This window comes from Falco naumanni, chromosome 1 (genome assembly GCF_017639655.2).
Source record: "Falco naumanni isolate bFalNau1 chromosome 1, bFalNau1.pat, whole genome shotgun sequence".
In the NCBI taxonomy this organism is placed as follows: domain Eukaryota; kingdom Metazoa; phylum Chordata; class Aves; order Falconiformes; family Falconidae; genus Falco; species Falco naumanni.
In genome coordinates, this window is record NC_054054.1 from 3923126 (window position 1) to 3940130 (window position 17005).

The 17005-nt window shown below is 42.0% G+C and overlaps 1 protein-coding gene across 1 annotated transcript; it reads right to left on the reverse strand.

Moving 5' to 3' along the window:
- Positions 1 to 67: 67 nt before the first annotated feature.
- On the reverse strand, positions 68 to 1135 carry LOC121091996 (claudin-22-like). Its single transcript, XM_040602417.1, has one exon. It carries the CDS (start codon positions 1017 to 1019, stop codon positions 369 to 371), a length of 651 nt encoding a protein of 216 aa, XP_040458351.1. The 5' UTR covers positions 1020 to 1135; the 3' UTR covers positions 68 to 368.
- Positions 1136 to 17005: the final 15870 nt, after the last annotated feature.

The following is a 17005-nucleotide window of genomic DNA, read 5'->3' on the forward strand; positions in this document are numbered from 1 at the left end:
GGCAAACTTTGAGGCTCATTTAATCGGCTAATATGAAAAGGAAGCACATTTTGGTTAAAAGCCAAGCTGCAAGGGAACATGCATATTCATTTTCAGGATTTTACAGTGCAGTTGAGAAAGCAAAAGCACCTTTTCTGCGCGGTCTATGAAAACTTCAGCATTCTGCTGTGAAACAAAGTTTTAAACGGTCCTCCAGGTGAGAAAACGCGCCGCCTTCCAGTACCAGTTACGGAGAGAACAGACATAAGTTTAGGAAATCAGCTAGGTAACAAAGAGTCCTTTGAATTACTACTGGAACAAGCTTCTGGCTTGCACTAGAGTTTGGAAAAGATAGGACAGTCTCTCTGTACTGCTTAAAACCTTCCGTTTTAAGGCCTAGTTTCAGTTTCCAAGTGTTGACACTGATCTTGCTGTTCTGCTACTGCATAATGGACCGAAGATGGATGGACTTCAGTTGAACAGATTGTGCAATTAAGTAGGGATCCACCTAATATAAGACAAAATCCAGCAAGCCAGCCAATAAATAACGCTTCCCCAAAATCCCACCTGGGAACAATATCTGGTATATTGTCATCCCAAAATTCCTGGACTGTGGAATGGGCCACCCAAGAAACTGGGACAATAGCTGTAATCCCCGATATCCAGAAGAGCATTCCTCCAAACAGCAACAGCCGTTTCTTTTGTTCCTGTTGTCTTTCACCAATTTTCAAACAGTCCAACCCCAATCCTGAGAGCAAAAGGCCCAAAAGCCCCGATCCATTGGAAAAAAACATCAAAATCCTAGAAATCCTGAGCTCTGGAGGCAAAGCTAGGAAAGAATCGAAGTCCTTGCACTGCATGCCCCCTTCTTCCTGGACAACACAAGCTTGCCAGAGTCCCATGGTCCAGATCTCCATTTCATTCAGTTCCAAGTTAAGATTTTTCCACTGGGGTAAATAGGTCGTGAGACAGGACAGGACCCATCCCAACAGAGAGAATAGGATGCCAGTTAATTGCATCACTGGATAGACCAAGGCCATTATAAGAGCAGAGTCCTGAAAGCTTGAGGAGGAAGGTCTCCCCCGCAGTTCTGGAAGAACCGCTACCTTGAGTGATGGTGGAAGCTGTGATGATTTTAGTTCTCTGCTGCCCCAAATATAAGCCCTTGCTATTAACCCTTTGTAAGCTCTGAAACCCTTTTTTGTTTGTCATGAATATAAAGTTTCACATAAAGGACGAAGGACTTCACTAAACCATGAGTTAGGCTTTCCGATAAGGATTTGATCTGTTACCTTCCAATTTGCTTGGTAAAATTATATCCCAATGCCTGATGATTACAAGCCTGAGGATGAACAAAGAGGGCTCTATGACCCCTCACCCTAAAACACAACAGAAATCTTTGTGCTTCAATACGGATTAATTAGATTTTAAGTGGTGATAAAAAAGCAGCTCTGTGTGCAACAGGACTTCATTGTAATAGCTAAATTTGAGATTTCAGGGATGTAAATCAAGGCCTTGTAAAGAAAGGTAGACTGTTTGCCTATAATCTTTATTCTTAGACTTCCTCAACATACATAATGGCTTATCTTCCACTGCCCTGTTTTATGTCCCCAGCACTGTAAAAGACGCTTTGTAAGAGGCCCTTATGTTTTGCATTTTCTACATTCATTTCTTTTAAAATGGGCTTTGTTTTGACTGACTCTTAAGGGGAAAAGGAGACGGGTATGGTGAAAGTACCGTAGAAAATGAAATCCTAGACATCCCTCCACCATAATGAACCCAGGCAGATCATCAGCCAGCATAAACCCTACCTGCCCTAGGACTTCAGCAACACCATGGTAGCAGCTTACAGCAGCTCAGTGTCCCCTTTCCTAGAGCCCATGTCCCAGATGGCACTGAGTGTATACACTTAGTGTCTAACAACATTTGGCACTCAGTGCTCCCGGGGCCAGGACTGCCTAGTACCTGTCTGATCAAAGCAAGATACCATTATGCCATTACCCCATTAGGAAACGCTGCTTTTTTTCCTGCGGTCATGTCAGCTACACTTGCGCTTGTCGACAGGGTCAGCGAGGAGACCATTTGCCTGCTATTCCCCTCCACAGATGTAACATCACAGCCTGTACGGGAGGGAGCTGAGCAGTGTGAACTGAGAACAGAAATACATAGATGAGTACATTATTGCATATAGGCAATGAAGTCAAGAAAGACTGGAAAACACCTCTGGGTTGTACACGTGTGCATGTGTTCACGCTGCTCAGCAGTGATGGGTTATCGGGTGATGGAAAAACATAACATCACTTGTGAACGTTTCCAAAATCCTGCAGGGTATCATTAAGATTTCACTGGAAGGAGATTTCTTCTTCCCCGTTTCTGTTTTAAGTCTTAATTTCTAACCCTTGTGTTTTTCCCGTCACAGGCTGCGAAGAGTCAACACGAGGAACAATGATCTATTTCCTTTTTGCTGGTGTACCAGCCCAGTCCAACAGCTTACACCTGGTCCAAAAATTACCATGCACAACAACAGGAATCACCAAGGATATTACTGCCAACACTGGTCACAAATTGATGCAAGCAAGGCTCTAACTTTGTCCATCCACTAGGCAAAAGAAAGAAGACCAACCCTGCATTCATTCAGATTCCAGACTATTTTCAGATTTGGCAGTGTCATTTCTCTCCCCTCTCTCTGTTCAGAGCAAGAGCGCTAGTTCTGGAAACCATCACAACGTTCAATGAGAAACACCATAATGCCATTTGAGTAACATTTTTTTCAGATAAACAACTACACTTCAGAAGTGCTCCTGCTCATTCAGGGCCTACGTGCTTATTTGACTTTAAAATTATGGTTATTGCCAGACTATTACTGGAAGCCTGTTGTACTTCTCTTCTGGGTGAACATTTAACATTTTCTTCTCTGCTTTTAATTCTGACAGTCAATACAGTGTGACAGCACAAGATCAGGCATGTGAAGGTCATTCATTTTGCTAATGTTGACCACAGCTGGAGCAGTATGCCAGCCTTTAAATTTCAGCAATCAATCAGAAGCATTCAGACTGCTGCATCAGTAAGATCTGCCAATTATGTTCTGCAACTTACTATTAACCATGCACTAACTTAGAGCAAGCAAAGCTCCCTTATACTATCCTGTGCAAGGCTGTAAAAGAATCCTTGTTCTTCCAGTGGGGAATAGAAGAGAAGAAAAGAAAAAAAAAAAATTACTTGCTTTATTGCCAGGATAGTAACAAGGTCTGAAATGTCTTTACTTGGAACTTACTGATCTTATGAAAATCTCAGCAAACTCACAAAACGAGAAATGATCTTCTGCCTGAACTGGGATATGTAAATTCTTGGGTCAGTAACTGCCTTAGTCTTATCTCCCTTGTGCTTCTTTCACACTTTTCCTCCCCACCGTTACTTCTTTCCTTCTCTCACATCTAGAAATGCCTCATTCCCAGAATAACTTTACTTTGGTAGACTTGTGCCTACACAGAAGGTGACACGTCAGAGTTACTGCAAAGCCTAAGGGCTAGAACTGGGCTCCCATCAGTTTCTCCCCTACTGCTCAGGGTAATTTGAAACATAAACCCAGGGTGCACTGTTACACTGCAATGACAAAAAACGTCTGCCAATACCTGCAACAGCCTGAAACAACAGATCTCAAGGGGTTTCAGTGGTGATAGCCACTGCCCCCCAAGCCACTGGGGCAGGGAAACTGCCTGCCAGGGACCTCCCCAGCCAGTGCCACGGGGCCCATGCACAAGCAAGCTGCTCCAGGACAGTTCTGTCCCTTCTCCTTCCCCTGCTCACCTTGGCAGGCTCCGCAGCACGGGCAGTGCTTGTCTAACCCAAGCTTGTCAAGAAGAAAAGGAAGAGTGGGTACAACTACCACTGACCAGCGTGCTTAAAGGTAATGAAGGTGAGGATGAGTTTAGCAGGGGTTTTGACTGAGTGTAGAGCATTTTTTTTTTCTTTTTCCTTCCCCCCCCACACACTTTAAAGCCTGATGTGCATTCAGGGACGCCATCCTTCAGAGGCTTAAGCAGCTAAAATAATCTCAGCACATGAGGAACTGAGCTACAGAGAAGAGAGACTTCTGGTCACTTTGCCAGTGCCTGCCTCATGCTGGAGCCAGCAGAGCCTCTCTGGAGCATCAGCTTGCCTGATGCCAGGCACTTGCCATAGACACACAGCTCGGTACATCTTACACTTGCTGCTGTTGCCATTTGATGGTTTCATCAGCCAGTTGTGTGAGACATGGAGCTTTCCCACCTCCCATTATAGACAATGCCCATCAAGAATACAGTGCAGGTCACGATCAGGTGCATACAGTTTCAGTAATACTGTTTAAAGCGTTGAAGATCACCTCATTCAAACTAACTCAAACCTCATTTTGCAAATGGATTTTTGCCTAGACTAAAGCAGAATGGTGATGGTCAACATGCGTATCATTTTATGCAGGTAAGTGCATTAAATTTTTACTCCCCATAAAACCATTTCAGGCTGAACACAAGGATTCTGAATCTCATTGCAAGTAATACATATTTTCTTTAAAGCTTTAGCACTACATTAACTCTTCTGGGAACCTCCGTGGCCAGCAATAGATACACTAACACTTTACCCCCTGCAAAGAGTATTAGGGAATTGTTGTCTTTGCACAGCTCTGCAGCTCACACAATTATCCAAATGTTTTACAGTCAGCGTAAGGAGAAAGAAATATCAGGTGCAGCACTTTGGGAGCGGATTAGGCAATTTAATCCCACAAAAGCAGTCAGTGTGTTGTAAGAGACTGACTCCTGTACTTTCAGTTCCTTCACAAGCCATAAGCACGTTCAAGTTGTGGGCTTCTTTATTCCCCTCCAAGGGTCCAAAAGCGTGCTCATCTGAAGTATAGTTGTCTCCAATAACATTCCCCAGACACTACCATAATTTCTGCTAATCTGAAGACACAGAGTTCGCTAAATATTTTTCGTTGCTCATTTAAATACCTAGTATTTTCATTAATCATTCACGGGTCTCTCTTACCTTTAGATTCCCATCTTATGGATACATATGCAAAAGATGGAAATAAGAGCCAACGTATAGATTTTCTATAACTGAACCTTAGTTACAGCCAGTAAAACATAGCTGCTGTCAGAAGTTGGCAAGGTAGTGTCTTCAGCATCTTACTACAAGTGAGTTAATTCATTCAGCTTGGCAGTCTTTTGCTTTCCACCTTATTGCTTGAACTGGAGGTTGTGGGAGTTACCATTTTCTTACCCAACTAAGAACCCATTTCTCTGTGACACTGGAGCATCTTTTGGTTTTGCGTATCCAATGTGCCCTTCAGTGAAACCAACAGAAGCACCAAGGAAAGAATACAACTCTGACTGTTCTCTCTATTGACTTACTCTAGTCTAGATTTAAGTGAACTTTGACAAAAATAATTATTTGTATTTTCAGGGTGCTTCAGAGAGCATCACAGTAGAGAGAGGTTGACTTCTCCCTGAATAATTATCTGTGTCTCCAACAAATGAGTGCTATAAGCTTTGCAACAGAGTGATAGCAGGTACATTCTGGCCTGCTAATGAAGCGATCTGAATTTTATTTATTTATTACTAAAGTTATTCTAGTTGTTCTTCCGTTTGATTTCCTCCTTGGTTCCCCCATTGAAACTACAGTACCAAGTCAGCCTCAGCCTCACACAGAGCTGGAAGGGTAGATGTAGTGCTCACCTGAGAAGGCCAGTGAATGAAAGTGACACATCTACAAATACTCCACACCCCAGCGTGGCACTGGTTGTGATACTCCTGCTTGAACGCTACTGTGATCCGCAGCAGCAACCTTTAATTACGGACACTTAGAGGCCATTGCAAAGGCAGGGAAGAGAGGCAGTATGGAGAGGGGTACACCAGGGATGAAAATAATGACCATTTCCATTTTAGAAGGGAAAAAGACAATAACTTTTAAACACACATACACACACACGGAGTCAGTTCATCGTGTCCTTACTGTTTCATAAAGCATCGAACTCAATATTCAGAGGTGACGATTTACGAGACTACATTATTTGTTTCTGTATTACATCCAAAGACAGTGCCCCTCAGTGAATGCTAGGATGCTGCTAGAGCAAAGCAGTCACAAAACAAACGACTGAGTATCTTGTGGAGAAGTTACAGCAGAAGGCGACAGTCCTGCAGAGACAAAGCAAATCATCACAAAGGCCGTATCACCTTTCCTGACGCACCCTCCCTGACGCAGGCAGAGAACACACCCCAGCAGCGCAGCCACCGCTGACGGGCTTACACCGCTGGTGCATCAGGGCTGGCATGCCGAGAGCCAGGCAACGCTGGGCTGAGGGCACCAGTGGAAGGTGAGGACTCAGCGAGCACTCGCCAGCTCAGCAGCTTCAGAAAAGCCAGGAAGGGGATATGCAGAATCTTTTCACGTGGGAAGAAGGTACAGCCATTGCTGGCCCTCTGAACAGGACCTCCCTCCTCAAGTGGGCATATTCCCAGCTTTTCAGTATTGCAAGGACCAATGCATACACACATACCCAACCCTGCATACCTTCCCGCTTCAAACACTGGATGTAATTCCTTAAGCAACTTTAACAAGAGCCTATCAGGTATGCAAAAGAAATGTACTTCTGGGAGTGAAAGACCTTGCTAACAGTTTCACTTCTGTAAGATTAATCAAAAGCTTGAAAAAAAGATGTCATGTAAGATTAATGGCAGTTGGACAAGATCTAGAAGGGAAAGGCACTGAAAGAGTCAAGCACAGCAAGGTGAAACTGCCTATGTCTGCTTTACGGACTTATTCAAAAGACTGAAATGAGAGAGGGTAGATTTGCCATCATTACACTGTAAGAATAAAGAATGCTTTAAGGCTCAGTACTTCAACCTTTGCAGAAACTTTTCCATCACCATCCCAATCCAGACTTCACAGTGAGGGTTGACTGGGTTGGAAAATTAGCCTTATTCTTCAGGGAACTATTTCTGATGTACTGTCAATACAGGAGATTACTGTAAGTATGAAAACTCATGTCACCTGAACAGTGATTGGAATGTGATTTCCTTGAATGATGGAAGTCTAAGAAATTAATTTCTGAGCCGTGAAATGTGTAGACTTCTTTATCATTATCCATCCCTTATTATGAGATTCTGGTTTAATAGTGTGTTACACATATTTCTATAATGCTTTTCATTTAACACCTGCAAACAATTATTATAATAAGCTTTCTCTCATTCCTTAAGATGTGTTTGTTATTATCAAGTAAACTTATGAGAAATTATTTGTAGTACCCAGTTGAACCTACATGGGGAAATGTTATTGCATGACAATAGGGATTACAAAGATAATATGGACTTGTTAACCGTAAATTAGAAAACTGCACATGCCTTTTAACATCTAGCTAGCCAGAGTGTGAAATGAGCCATGCGAATTTCTGACAGGTGAAGGAAGCGTGGGGTACCTGTGGCATTTTGCTCATCTGCTGTAACTGAGATTTGGGAGGAAGGGAGAAAAGCAGCTGAACAAATTTATGGTAGTTGTTTCAAATACGATTGTTCTTCAGATTCTAGTGTGTTAAACTGTTTTAGTGTTTTGCCTTTTAAGGTGCAGGGAGCTAGGAGATGTAGAAAGGGAAGGTCTTTCCTAGCAAGCAACTGTTCTCTCTAACGTTGCAGATGTCTTTGGCTATTAAAAAAAAAAAAAAAAAAGAAGGAAAAAAAAGCTTTTCTTCCCTCCCAAGATTTAAATATCCCCCTCAACTGAAATATAAGCGAGCTAATAGTTTAAAGAGTTCATTACAACCTGTCATTAAGAAATTAAACCATTAAAATTTGCCAGTATTAGTTAGAACTTAAATATACACCTTACTGTCATCTTGTACCATATTCACCCCCATCCCTTCTCTCTGCTCCCTCTCACCTTCCCTACTTTACATCAAGAAAGCTAAAAGGTCTCTATCTATTCAGGTTCCTTCAGGGGGGTTGTGAGGAGGGAGTCAAGTAGAGATGCCTATGGCTACTCCTGAGGAAGGGATGCATGCCAGGAGGGAAGGAGGAAAACCAGTTTCCTCCCTTCACTTTCCCCTGGCCCTCCTACTGACTGCGGCCACCCAGCAGCATCCTCAGATGTCAAATACTGCCTGCAGAAGTGAAAAGGAAGACGCACAGAATCCACTAACACATCTAATGCATGATGTATTGCAAAACACAGCATAGCTGAGAGAAGCGAGACTGCAGGAGTTCTGAATAATTCTGCATCAGTAGATTGAGATAACGCCTGCCCATGTTCAATATCAACCCAGAGAGAGAGAAAACTGCTGCAGACTTCTACAGTCACACCTCTGCAATAGTTATGTGATAGTTATTTCTGTTTGAACTCATTGATGATGACTGCATATTGGAAAGGTACTGAGTGTCTTCTGCAAAGTATCACGTACTTTCTAAACACGCTTGCATAGGGTGAGGGCTAACTCTGTAACGCAGATTCAAACATTTAAACAGAGAATGCTTTAGCTTAAATGAAATACAGTGAAGAAGTTTAGCTTCTGACTGCAAGAAAACAATCGTGAAGATTATTACAAATGGTATTTCCCAATATAAAGATAACCTGTGTTCACTTTAGCAAACATCTGCTTTGAATTCTTTGGTCAGTCACAAGAGTCTACTTTTTCTTTTACATAGTACCATGCAAGAGATACTGGGAAAGTGACTATTCTGCAATGTACTCAAGTCTTTGTATTATTTTGTACAAAATCCCATGTAAACAAAAGGTAGCAACCGTACATGTTAAAGGAATGTATAGACAATGCAGAGATACAAGCTACTGAGCTTGGTATACATTTGCAAAGCTACAAGAATGGCAGCACTAGGCCAGACCATGCCAAAAGTTTATCTAGCCCAGCAGGAAAAGAACATAACAATGTGATAAGGATAGATTGATATTGTCTCCATCCTGCAGCGTAAAGATCTCTGAGCCTGGACTTTTTGGCTAAATCATCATATTTAGTAGCCTTTGATGGACCCTTCCCCTATGAAATTGCCTCTAAAGCACACTTGCTACATCCAAACCAACAATAACTTCCACAGTTTAATTGTGCCTTGCATCATTTTATCCCCTGTCATTATAAACTTGCTGCTAGATCATTTTATCTACTAGTCCCTAGTTCTTATGTAATGTTCACTATTCTTCTGTTAAGGTTTAACCCCAGCCAGCAGCCAAGCCCCACACAGCCACTCACTCACTCCCCATCATGGGATGAGGGAGACAATCAGAAGAGTAAAAGTGAGGAAACTGGTGGGTTGGGGTAATGACAGGTTAATGGGTAAAGCAAAAGCCGCGTGTGCCAGCAAAGCAAAGCGAGGAATTCACTCCCCACGTCCCCCGGGCAGGGGCTCAGCCATCCCCAGGGCAGCCGGGCCCCGTCACACGTAACGGTGACTTGGGAGGACAAACGCCGTCACTGCGAACGTCCCCCTCTTCCTTCTCCTGCCCCCAGGTGTATCTGCTGAGCATTGGCTGCCCCTTGGGCCAGCTGTGTCCAGCTGTGCCCCCCCAGCTCCTTGTGCCCCCCCCCCCGCTCGCTGGTGGGGGGTGAGGGGCAGAAACGGCCTCGGCTCGGGGTAAGCGCTGATCAGCGATAAGGAACATCCCTGTGTTACCAGCTCTGTTTCCAGCACAAACCTGACCCAGAGCCCCATACTAGCTACTGTGAAGAAAATTAACTCTATCCCAGCCCAAACCACCACACTAATTCATTATTGCAAAACTATTCCTTTTGGTATATACCTCTGATAACCTTATGCAGAGGTCTTGTCCATGCTAAAAGGTCCTATCTTATTATACATACAGTTATCTCTAAACAGATGAAACAGCGGTGATCTCTCATGTGGTGATTCTAACTTCCCACTGTCAGGGTTCAATACAGCATGCACACGATCATTCCGTAAGAGGATCAGTGGAGGAAAATAAATTTCTCTTCTTTCACACCACTACCATCATGATTGTCATGGGTATGTTCCTGTCATCATACACTTGTAGGACCAAAAAAATACTCGTTAAAATCTCTCCTGAAGTTGGAAATATTGTGAATAGCACCATCTTGTTGGTATATTGGTGTGTTGGTATCTGCATTTCACCATTTTGAGAAAACAAGAACTCTAGCCCAAGAAACAAAATGGGGAAAAATGAATTCTCTCAACAGTAGTTTGCTTGAAATCTGGTATCTTCCACTGTAAGATATGATCTAAAAATGGTTTGGTTTTTTTTTTAAATAGGAAGGATACGCTCCCAAGTGGATGCACAAATGAGTTTCCTGTAACATTCTGCCAGATACACAGATGGCATGAAATTAGGAAAGTGTTCCTGGCACCAAGTGCATGATGATTTTCATAAAATATAGGTTCTGTGGTTGGGAGTAATGCATCTGTATTCATGTGAAAACCCTTTATGCTACATCATATTATCATGCTTTCTCTTTACCTAATCACTTCTCTGCAGGACAACAATCGCAGAATTTGCTGCTGCTGTGGTAGAGGGGAAAACAGGCATTCTGTCCCCCAAGGAGCGCAACTGAACTCCTCTGTTTGACCTACACGTCCAGTTACAGGAACCACAACCACAGGAACGCTGCTGAGAGCAGGGTGCAGAAATACTTTTAACCTCAAAAGTTTCCCCACAAAGGTGGAATACAATGAAATGTAGTTCCCATTTAAACTGAAAGCAGCATTAGAAGTCATTTTGTCCATCTTTTTCATACAAGACAAAGCAAACAGACAAATAACAGTTACTTAGCTTTTCTTTAAAAATCTCTGCTGACAGAAAAAGCACAGCATTCCTAAGCAACTTGTTCTAATGAAGCACTGGAATACAGATTGTATTTCCTAAGGCCATGTTCTTTTTCTTCCCTTACGTTCCCCTTTCTTAAGCAATAGCACATAGTGGTTAATGTCACAGAGATGGGCGCTGTTTGCTCTCTTACAAACAAAAGATTATTTTTGTTACAGTCCCTAAAAGGAAGTAGCTTTTTGTTGTTGATGACGATGCCACCGTTAAATCACATTCAATTTATGATTTTCTATCATTTGGAACTCTGGTATGATGTTCACGTTCTTTGAGGCACACACGCCCATTCTGTCTTCTGATGATGCTGAGAGGACAAGGACCTTTCCCAGCCCCTAGCACACGTATGGAAGCAGATGGGGGCTGACAAGCATTGCCCTTCCTCTACTCCCTGCTAGATACGATGGGGAACATGCAGGTATCCCTCCACGTAGCCCTGACAGAAAAGCCTTTGTCTCTCACCTCTGCAGGCAGTTTGCTTTCAGAAATGTTTGATCGCTGAGTTCCCTGAAAAACTTACATCTCCACAAATGCAAGAGTGAGGCAGCCTTTTTCAAATTTCTGAATCGCAACCACATCCAAATTGTGAAAGACTGGAAGTGGGGTGGCTTGATGAGAAGGAAGGGAAAGGACATAGCTTTGGAACATCTTGCTAAAGATCTGGAGTTCAGTTCCTAACTAGCGTGCCTAAATAAGGCATAGTGTATAGCAGAAGAAAAGGTGAGTCAGTATAAGCTTTGGCACTTTCTCCCTCTGAACTACAGAGCAGTCACATCTCTTTGATTATTTTCTAGGGCACAGAAAACATTTGGGTGCTCGAATCATCCCACAGCTACCACACAGAACATTTACCTTTCTTGGCATCAGGCCACTTTCCAGAAAAGATAGCAAATAAACTGGCTTCTCAGACTTGCACAGGAAAACACGGTTCTATCTCCAGTTGATCTGGGATAGCCTAAACTGCAGAGCCAGCAATCCTCATGGGGTAGAGGAGCTCAGCTGTAATGAAACCAGTCGGAGGAGGGAACAGCTTTTATCAGCATACAGCCATAGTGCTGCATCACAGCCCTGCACTCCCAATGCAACAGGATTTTCTGACCCACTGCTGGCTACAGAGCTACATTATTTGTGCAAGACCAGGAGAAGCGGGCCAGGGAAAGTTTGTGAGTTCTCATGGTGGAAAGATAACAAAAATCCTGGTTCCTTTGTCTTTTGTGTGCTTTAGCTTTCTGTATCAGAGAGCAGCAGGAGTGAAAAATACGCTGTTGGAGCCTAGTAAGTAACAACCAATAACAGATAAAAAGTCGTTGGAGTGTGTTGGAAGGAAGATACACAGGTTGCAGGCGAAGGATCTACAGTGCCAACAGGTACTGCAGCACAGCCTCAGACTGCCACAGTCCCCAGTGCCAGCTGGAATAGGAATTAAGGGCAGAAATGAATGACTCTTGCAAATGAAACAGGAGCTACAGATACATAATTTGGGAGTTTCCAACAGCTCAGGGAAGAAGCAGTAGCTGATAGAAAACCGAGAGCTGCCCACTAAGATTTCAGCAGTAAAGGCAAGAAAGGTCTCCAGTCAGCTGGAGAAACTGAGACAAACAGCTTTCTTTGAGAGTGTGCCTCACAGAAATGCTGCAAACTAAAACATAATATATGTAGCATTTCCAAGATCTTTTTAAGTATTAGATAATTAATACAGAAAACTTGAGACTCTTCATTGCCAGGAGCATCTGGTATAGATAAAAACCTAATTTACAGGCACGTATCTAGGACCCTGAAGGCAAAAAATAAAATAGTTCAGATCATAAAGCAAAGAAACCCCATTGTTAGAATTTCATATGAGAAGCAGTCGAGCAGGTGGGCTGTCGCAGGATTCAAAAGGCAGTTTGTATCTAAATACATCTTGAATTGTCTCTGACTACCTTGCTTTACTTTGATTTTAAATGGGGGTGGGGAATCGGTTATTTACAAGAGATCAAAGAGTTTCAATTGAAAACATACCAACAGCCCCAAACAATAAGAAAAGTCTTCTGTTGCCCAGACACACACAGATCACGCCAAATCCAAGAAGGTACATTAAGAGTCCAGGTTACAGCCATACACCAAAGCACTGCTCAGCCAGTATCCCATTTCTGTCAGGGACTGGTAGTAGATGCTAGGGAAGAGCAGAAGAACAGGGCAAGCGGACAGTGCTATTTCTGCAACATCTTTTCCAGCTTCCACCTAAATGCATGTCACGGGCTTCCTGAATCTAGAGGTGGTGTCTTTGCATTCAATAGACCTACACTGTTCTTTAGTCATTTTGTCCAAGCACTTACTGAAATCATGTTTAGCTACAAAAAACCACCTTCTCATCTCAGACCAAGCCTACAGAAGACTCTTGCCAGTGAAACAGTGTTAGCTTATGGTGAAAGTCAGTCCCTTCCCCCCCCCCCCCTTTTTTTTTGCACTTACTGAAATCATGTTTAGCTACAAAAAACCACCTTCTCATCTCAGACCAAGCCTACAGAAGACTCTTGCCAGTGAAACAGTGTTAGCTTATGGTGAAAGTCAGTCCCTTCCCCCCCCCCCCTTTTTTTTTTTAAGATCAGCACCTAAATAAGTTTTTCTGCTTGTACAACCTATTACCCAGCTTTTTCCTTTTAAGAGAGTAAAATATATTCTAGAACAAGACATAATAGAAGGGTTTTCTAGTTGAGATATCCTAGCAAGCCTATTCCAGCCTTTAGAAAAATAGCCAGATGACAGAAATATATATTTAATAGTGCCTATAGAAATCAAACATTTATATATAAACATGCACATTCATTTTGGTGTTTCATTTATTAAAAAATAATAATAATGATAAGCTGTTCCAAATTTCATTTTCTGTGAATCAGAGCTTATGCTCTACTTTCAGAAACTGAATGTTGTTCCCAGTAGCCTCATCTCATCTATCCTTACAGCATAATACTTACACTACAAACTACTTCTTGTGGTTCTGGAATAACTGAGCAGTGCTTTATTCCTTCTCTTCATTTTGTTGCGTGCAAACTAAACACTAATTTCCCTCCAGGTAAAAAACAGACTTACTGGTTCTACGGAACTGACAAGAACCTCAAAAGCAGCATAAAGTTATTGTACAACAGTAATCAAAACCATAAAGTCAGTTTTAATGCATTGAAATAAGCAGACAAATACCCAAAAAGCATTAACAAGCAGAGCTTACACAAGTGGCTATGAGAAGACCTGAGCTTAAGTTTTCATCTCCACACAAACTCAACTGCTGACAAATAATCACAGTTCAGAGTTTCATAACATAGTCAGGATTCAGTGTGGCTCTCTAGGTCAAGCAAAGCAGTATATACCATGTAGAACAAGGGAGATGAACAAGGGCTGGAAGTCAGGCTCTGGTCTTTTTCTCAACTCATAACAGACTTACAGAAAATGTAGTTAAATTACTTCTTAAAAGTAAGTACTTTGGTTTTCTTCACCTATAAAACGAGATTCAGAGCAGAAATAAGCTATTGCACATCTAAGGTGGCCAGAAAGAACAAAACAGATACTGTGTAAGATTTTTGTACAAGATGCAATCTAGTTTTGCGTATTTATAAAGCAAATCATTTCCCTTTCAAACAAAAAAAGGCTATATTGAATGAACATCGTAGTGCACAGCGTATTTAGGAATAAGTCTAGCAGTGTCAGTATTCTGATGAGGAAAGTGGTCCTAAGGGTTGATACATCTTGCGACTATAGGAGAATTGATAGAAGAAGAGAATTCTTTGATGTTTTATTTAAAAGTTTTGCTCAATAATTCAACAGAGATCCATTATATATCAGGAAAAAGTAAGAACATGCCAGGAGTACAATCCAGTAATGAATAAAAACCAAACCAACACAAGGATAGCAAGTATCTGTAACTTAAGCAGCACAGAAATCACTATTAAACCCTACCGAATTAAGTTACCGGGGGTATAAACCAGCAGAGTCTTGGATCGAAACAGTGACCCTGCTGTAACTCCCTCATCCTGCAAGAGTGAATAGTTGAAAATTACACAGCAGCAGTAATGTTTTTATTAACAGGCATGGAATGGTCTAGCTTTTCAATCACCTATTGACGCCAGATTTTTCTAGGATTCCAGGTAAGGTAAAGATGTACATGTTTTGCTCCTTATATCTTTCCTTCTCATCCCTGAACAAGTACTGTCAAGTCAGTTAGGTACCCCAATGCCTATTAATTAATCAGAACTCTGTTGTGCACAAATCCCAAGAACAGGATTTATTTTAAAAAGAGGGCTACCTTTACTTCATAGGAAGATATATTGCCTTAGTGCTCCCAAGTGTCAAAAGGACGTGTGGCACAAACAAATTTCTAGAATTTCTGGTGGACACACCTTCATGGACACCTCATTTGCCCCTCAAGCTGCCTATATTTAGTCTCACATATAGAAGATTAAAAAGACTAATTTCTTACATTCTCACATATCTTGCCATTCTGCATTTTCTTGCAGGAACCACAAAATTATTTTACATAACCTTACAAGGAGTCTTCTAGCAGCAAGAAAGCCAAACCAAATTAGGAAACGCATTTCCAAAAAGAGTCTTTCATCAAAACACAGCAAATATGGAAATTTCCAACAACTCAGCATGTTGCTACATTGCCATTTGCCCATAAATTCCAATAATACATAGTTCTGGGATCCCATTAGCATCCTAGAGAGTAAATAACAAGCAAGCTATAAATCTCAAGCCCTATAATCACAGTCAGGGCTACACATCCCCAATCTTTAAATCCAAAAATATTGTTTAAAATTGCATTAGCTTTTTTTATTTTATTTTGTGCCAAAATAAGCAATTCTGAACTGAATGACACCTTTTATCAACTTCAGCTGTAACCCTCTCCTCTATCAAGATGATATCTAACAAGACATCCATGGGGTGGGGGGAGGGAATCTCAACTTCAGGATCTGTTATTGCAGCAGCAACACCACAGCTACATATAGAAGGCTAAGAACTTTGTGCTTCCTTCCTTTCCAGGAAGTGATATTTCTACCTCTTGCTATTCTTGTATCCCCACCCCTCCCTGCCCCACCAATACCTATTCTATTCCAGCTAGTCTCGATTGTCCCTTTAGAATACATCATAATTTGTCCCAGATGCTCTCTGTGGGTATTGATTCAAATAATAATAATAATAACAGCCATCTTTCTTCCTGACTGAGGTACCGCTGAGGCACCCAAGGTCAATAAAAACACAAGCCAGAACTTAGTAGGATGTGACAGTGGTAACATTCGCAAGGAAACAAGATCTTGCTTTAATCAATCTCCTGCTGCTTTATATTCCTAATCTGAAGGTAAATGTCACTAGGTTGATATGCCTTAAGGTAAAGAATAGCTGCCTTCATTTTATTATCCTAACAGGACTGTGGAAAAAAATCAATTAAAAAAAATCCATGTCTCTAAAAGATTACTAAGGAACAAGCTCTGAGAATTATATAAACCTTCCTCATGCTATGATGTCAGGCATAACTAGATCACTAGAAGAATTGGGAAACATAAGCCTGAAGAACTAAATGCAAGTGAAGCAGAACTAAACAATCTCCCCTTAAGCCTCTATTCTATTTTCTCTCTCAGTTTTGGAAAGCTGTAGTAGAACTCTGTTCCTTTGCAGACATCCCATAAGTATTCCAAGGTAAAACTCAGATTGCATAACAAGTCTTCAACCTGAGGCAGGGGCTTACGTATATGGCAATGCTTCCCATTGTTTGAATTTCTTAAAAGTCAGATTTCACAGGAGCTCAACACCAAAAAGGTGCTTGTTGTAAAGGGTTGTGGTAGTATTCTTAAGCCTATTTTACCTGTAGTTTACGCTTAATGCTGCTATTATCTCTAGGTATTCACTTTCAAGAAGGCTAGGATCATTTACTGTACCATAAACTAGCCCTGACTTGCCAGATTTACCTCTTTTTAAGTAAAGCTTGTTCTTTTAAACAAACCACTGTGCTGGCCTTGGCTGGGACAGAGTTAATTTTCTTCACAGTAGCTAGTATGGGGCTCTGGGTTAGGTTTGTGCTGGAAACAGAGCTGGTAACACAGGGATGTTCCTTATCGCTGATCAGCGCTTACCCCGAGCCGAGGCCGTTTCTGCCCCTCACCCCCCACCAGCGAGCGGGGGGGGGGGGGGGGCACAAGGAGCTGGGGGGCACAGCTGGACACAGCTG

Coding starts and splice junctions, on each gene's coding strand:
- LOC121091996 (XM_040602417.1), bottom strand. CDS start 1,019: ATGGCCTTGGTCTATCCAGTGATGCAATTAACTGGCATCCTATTCTCT.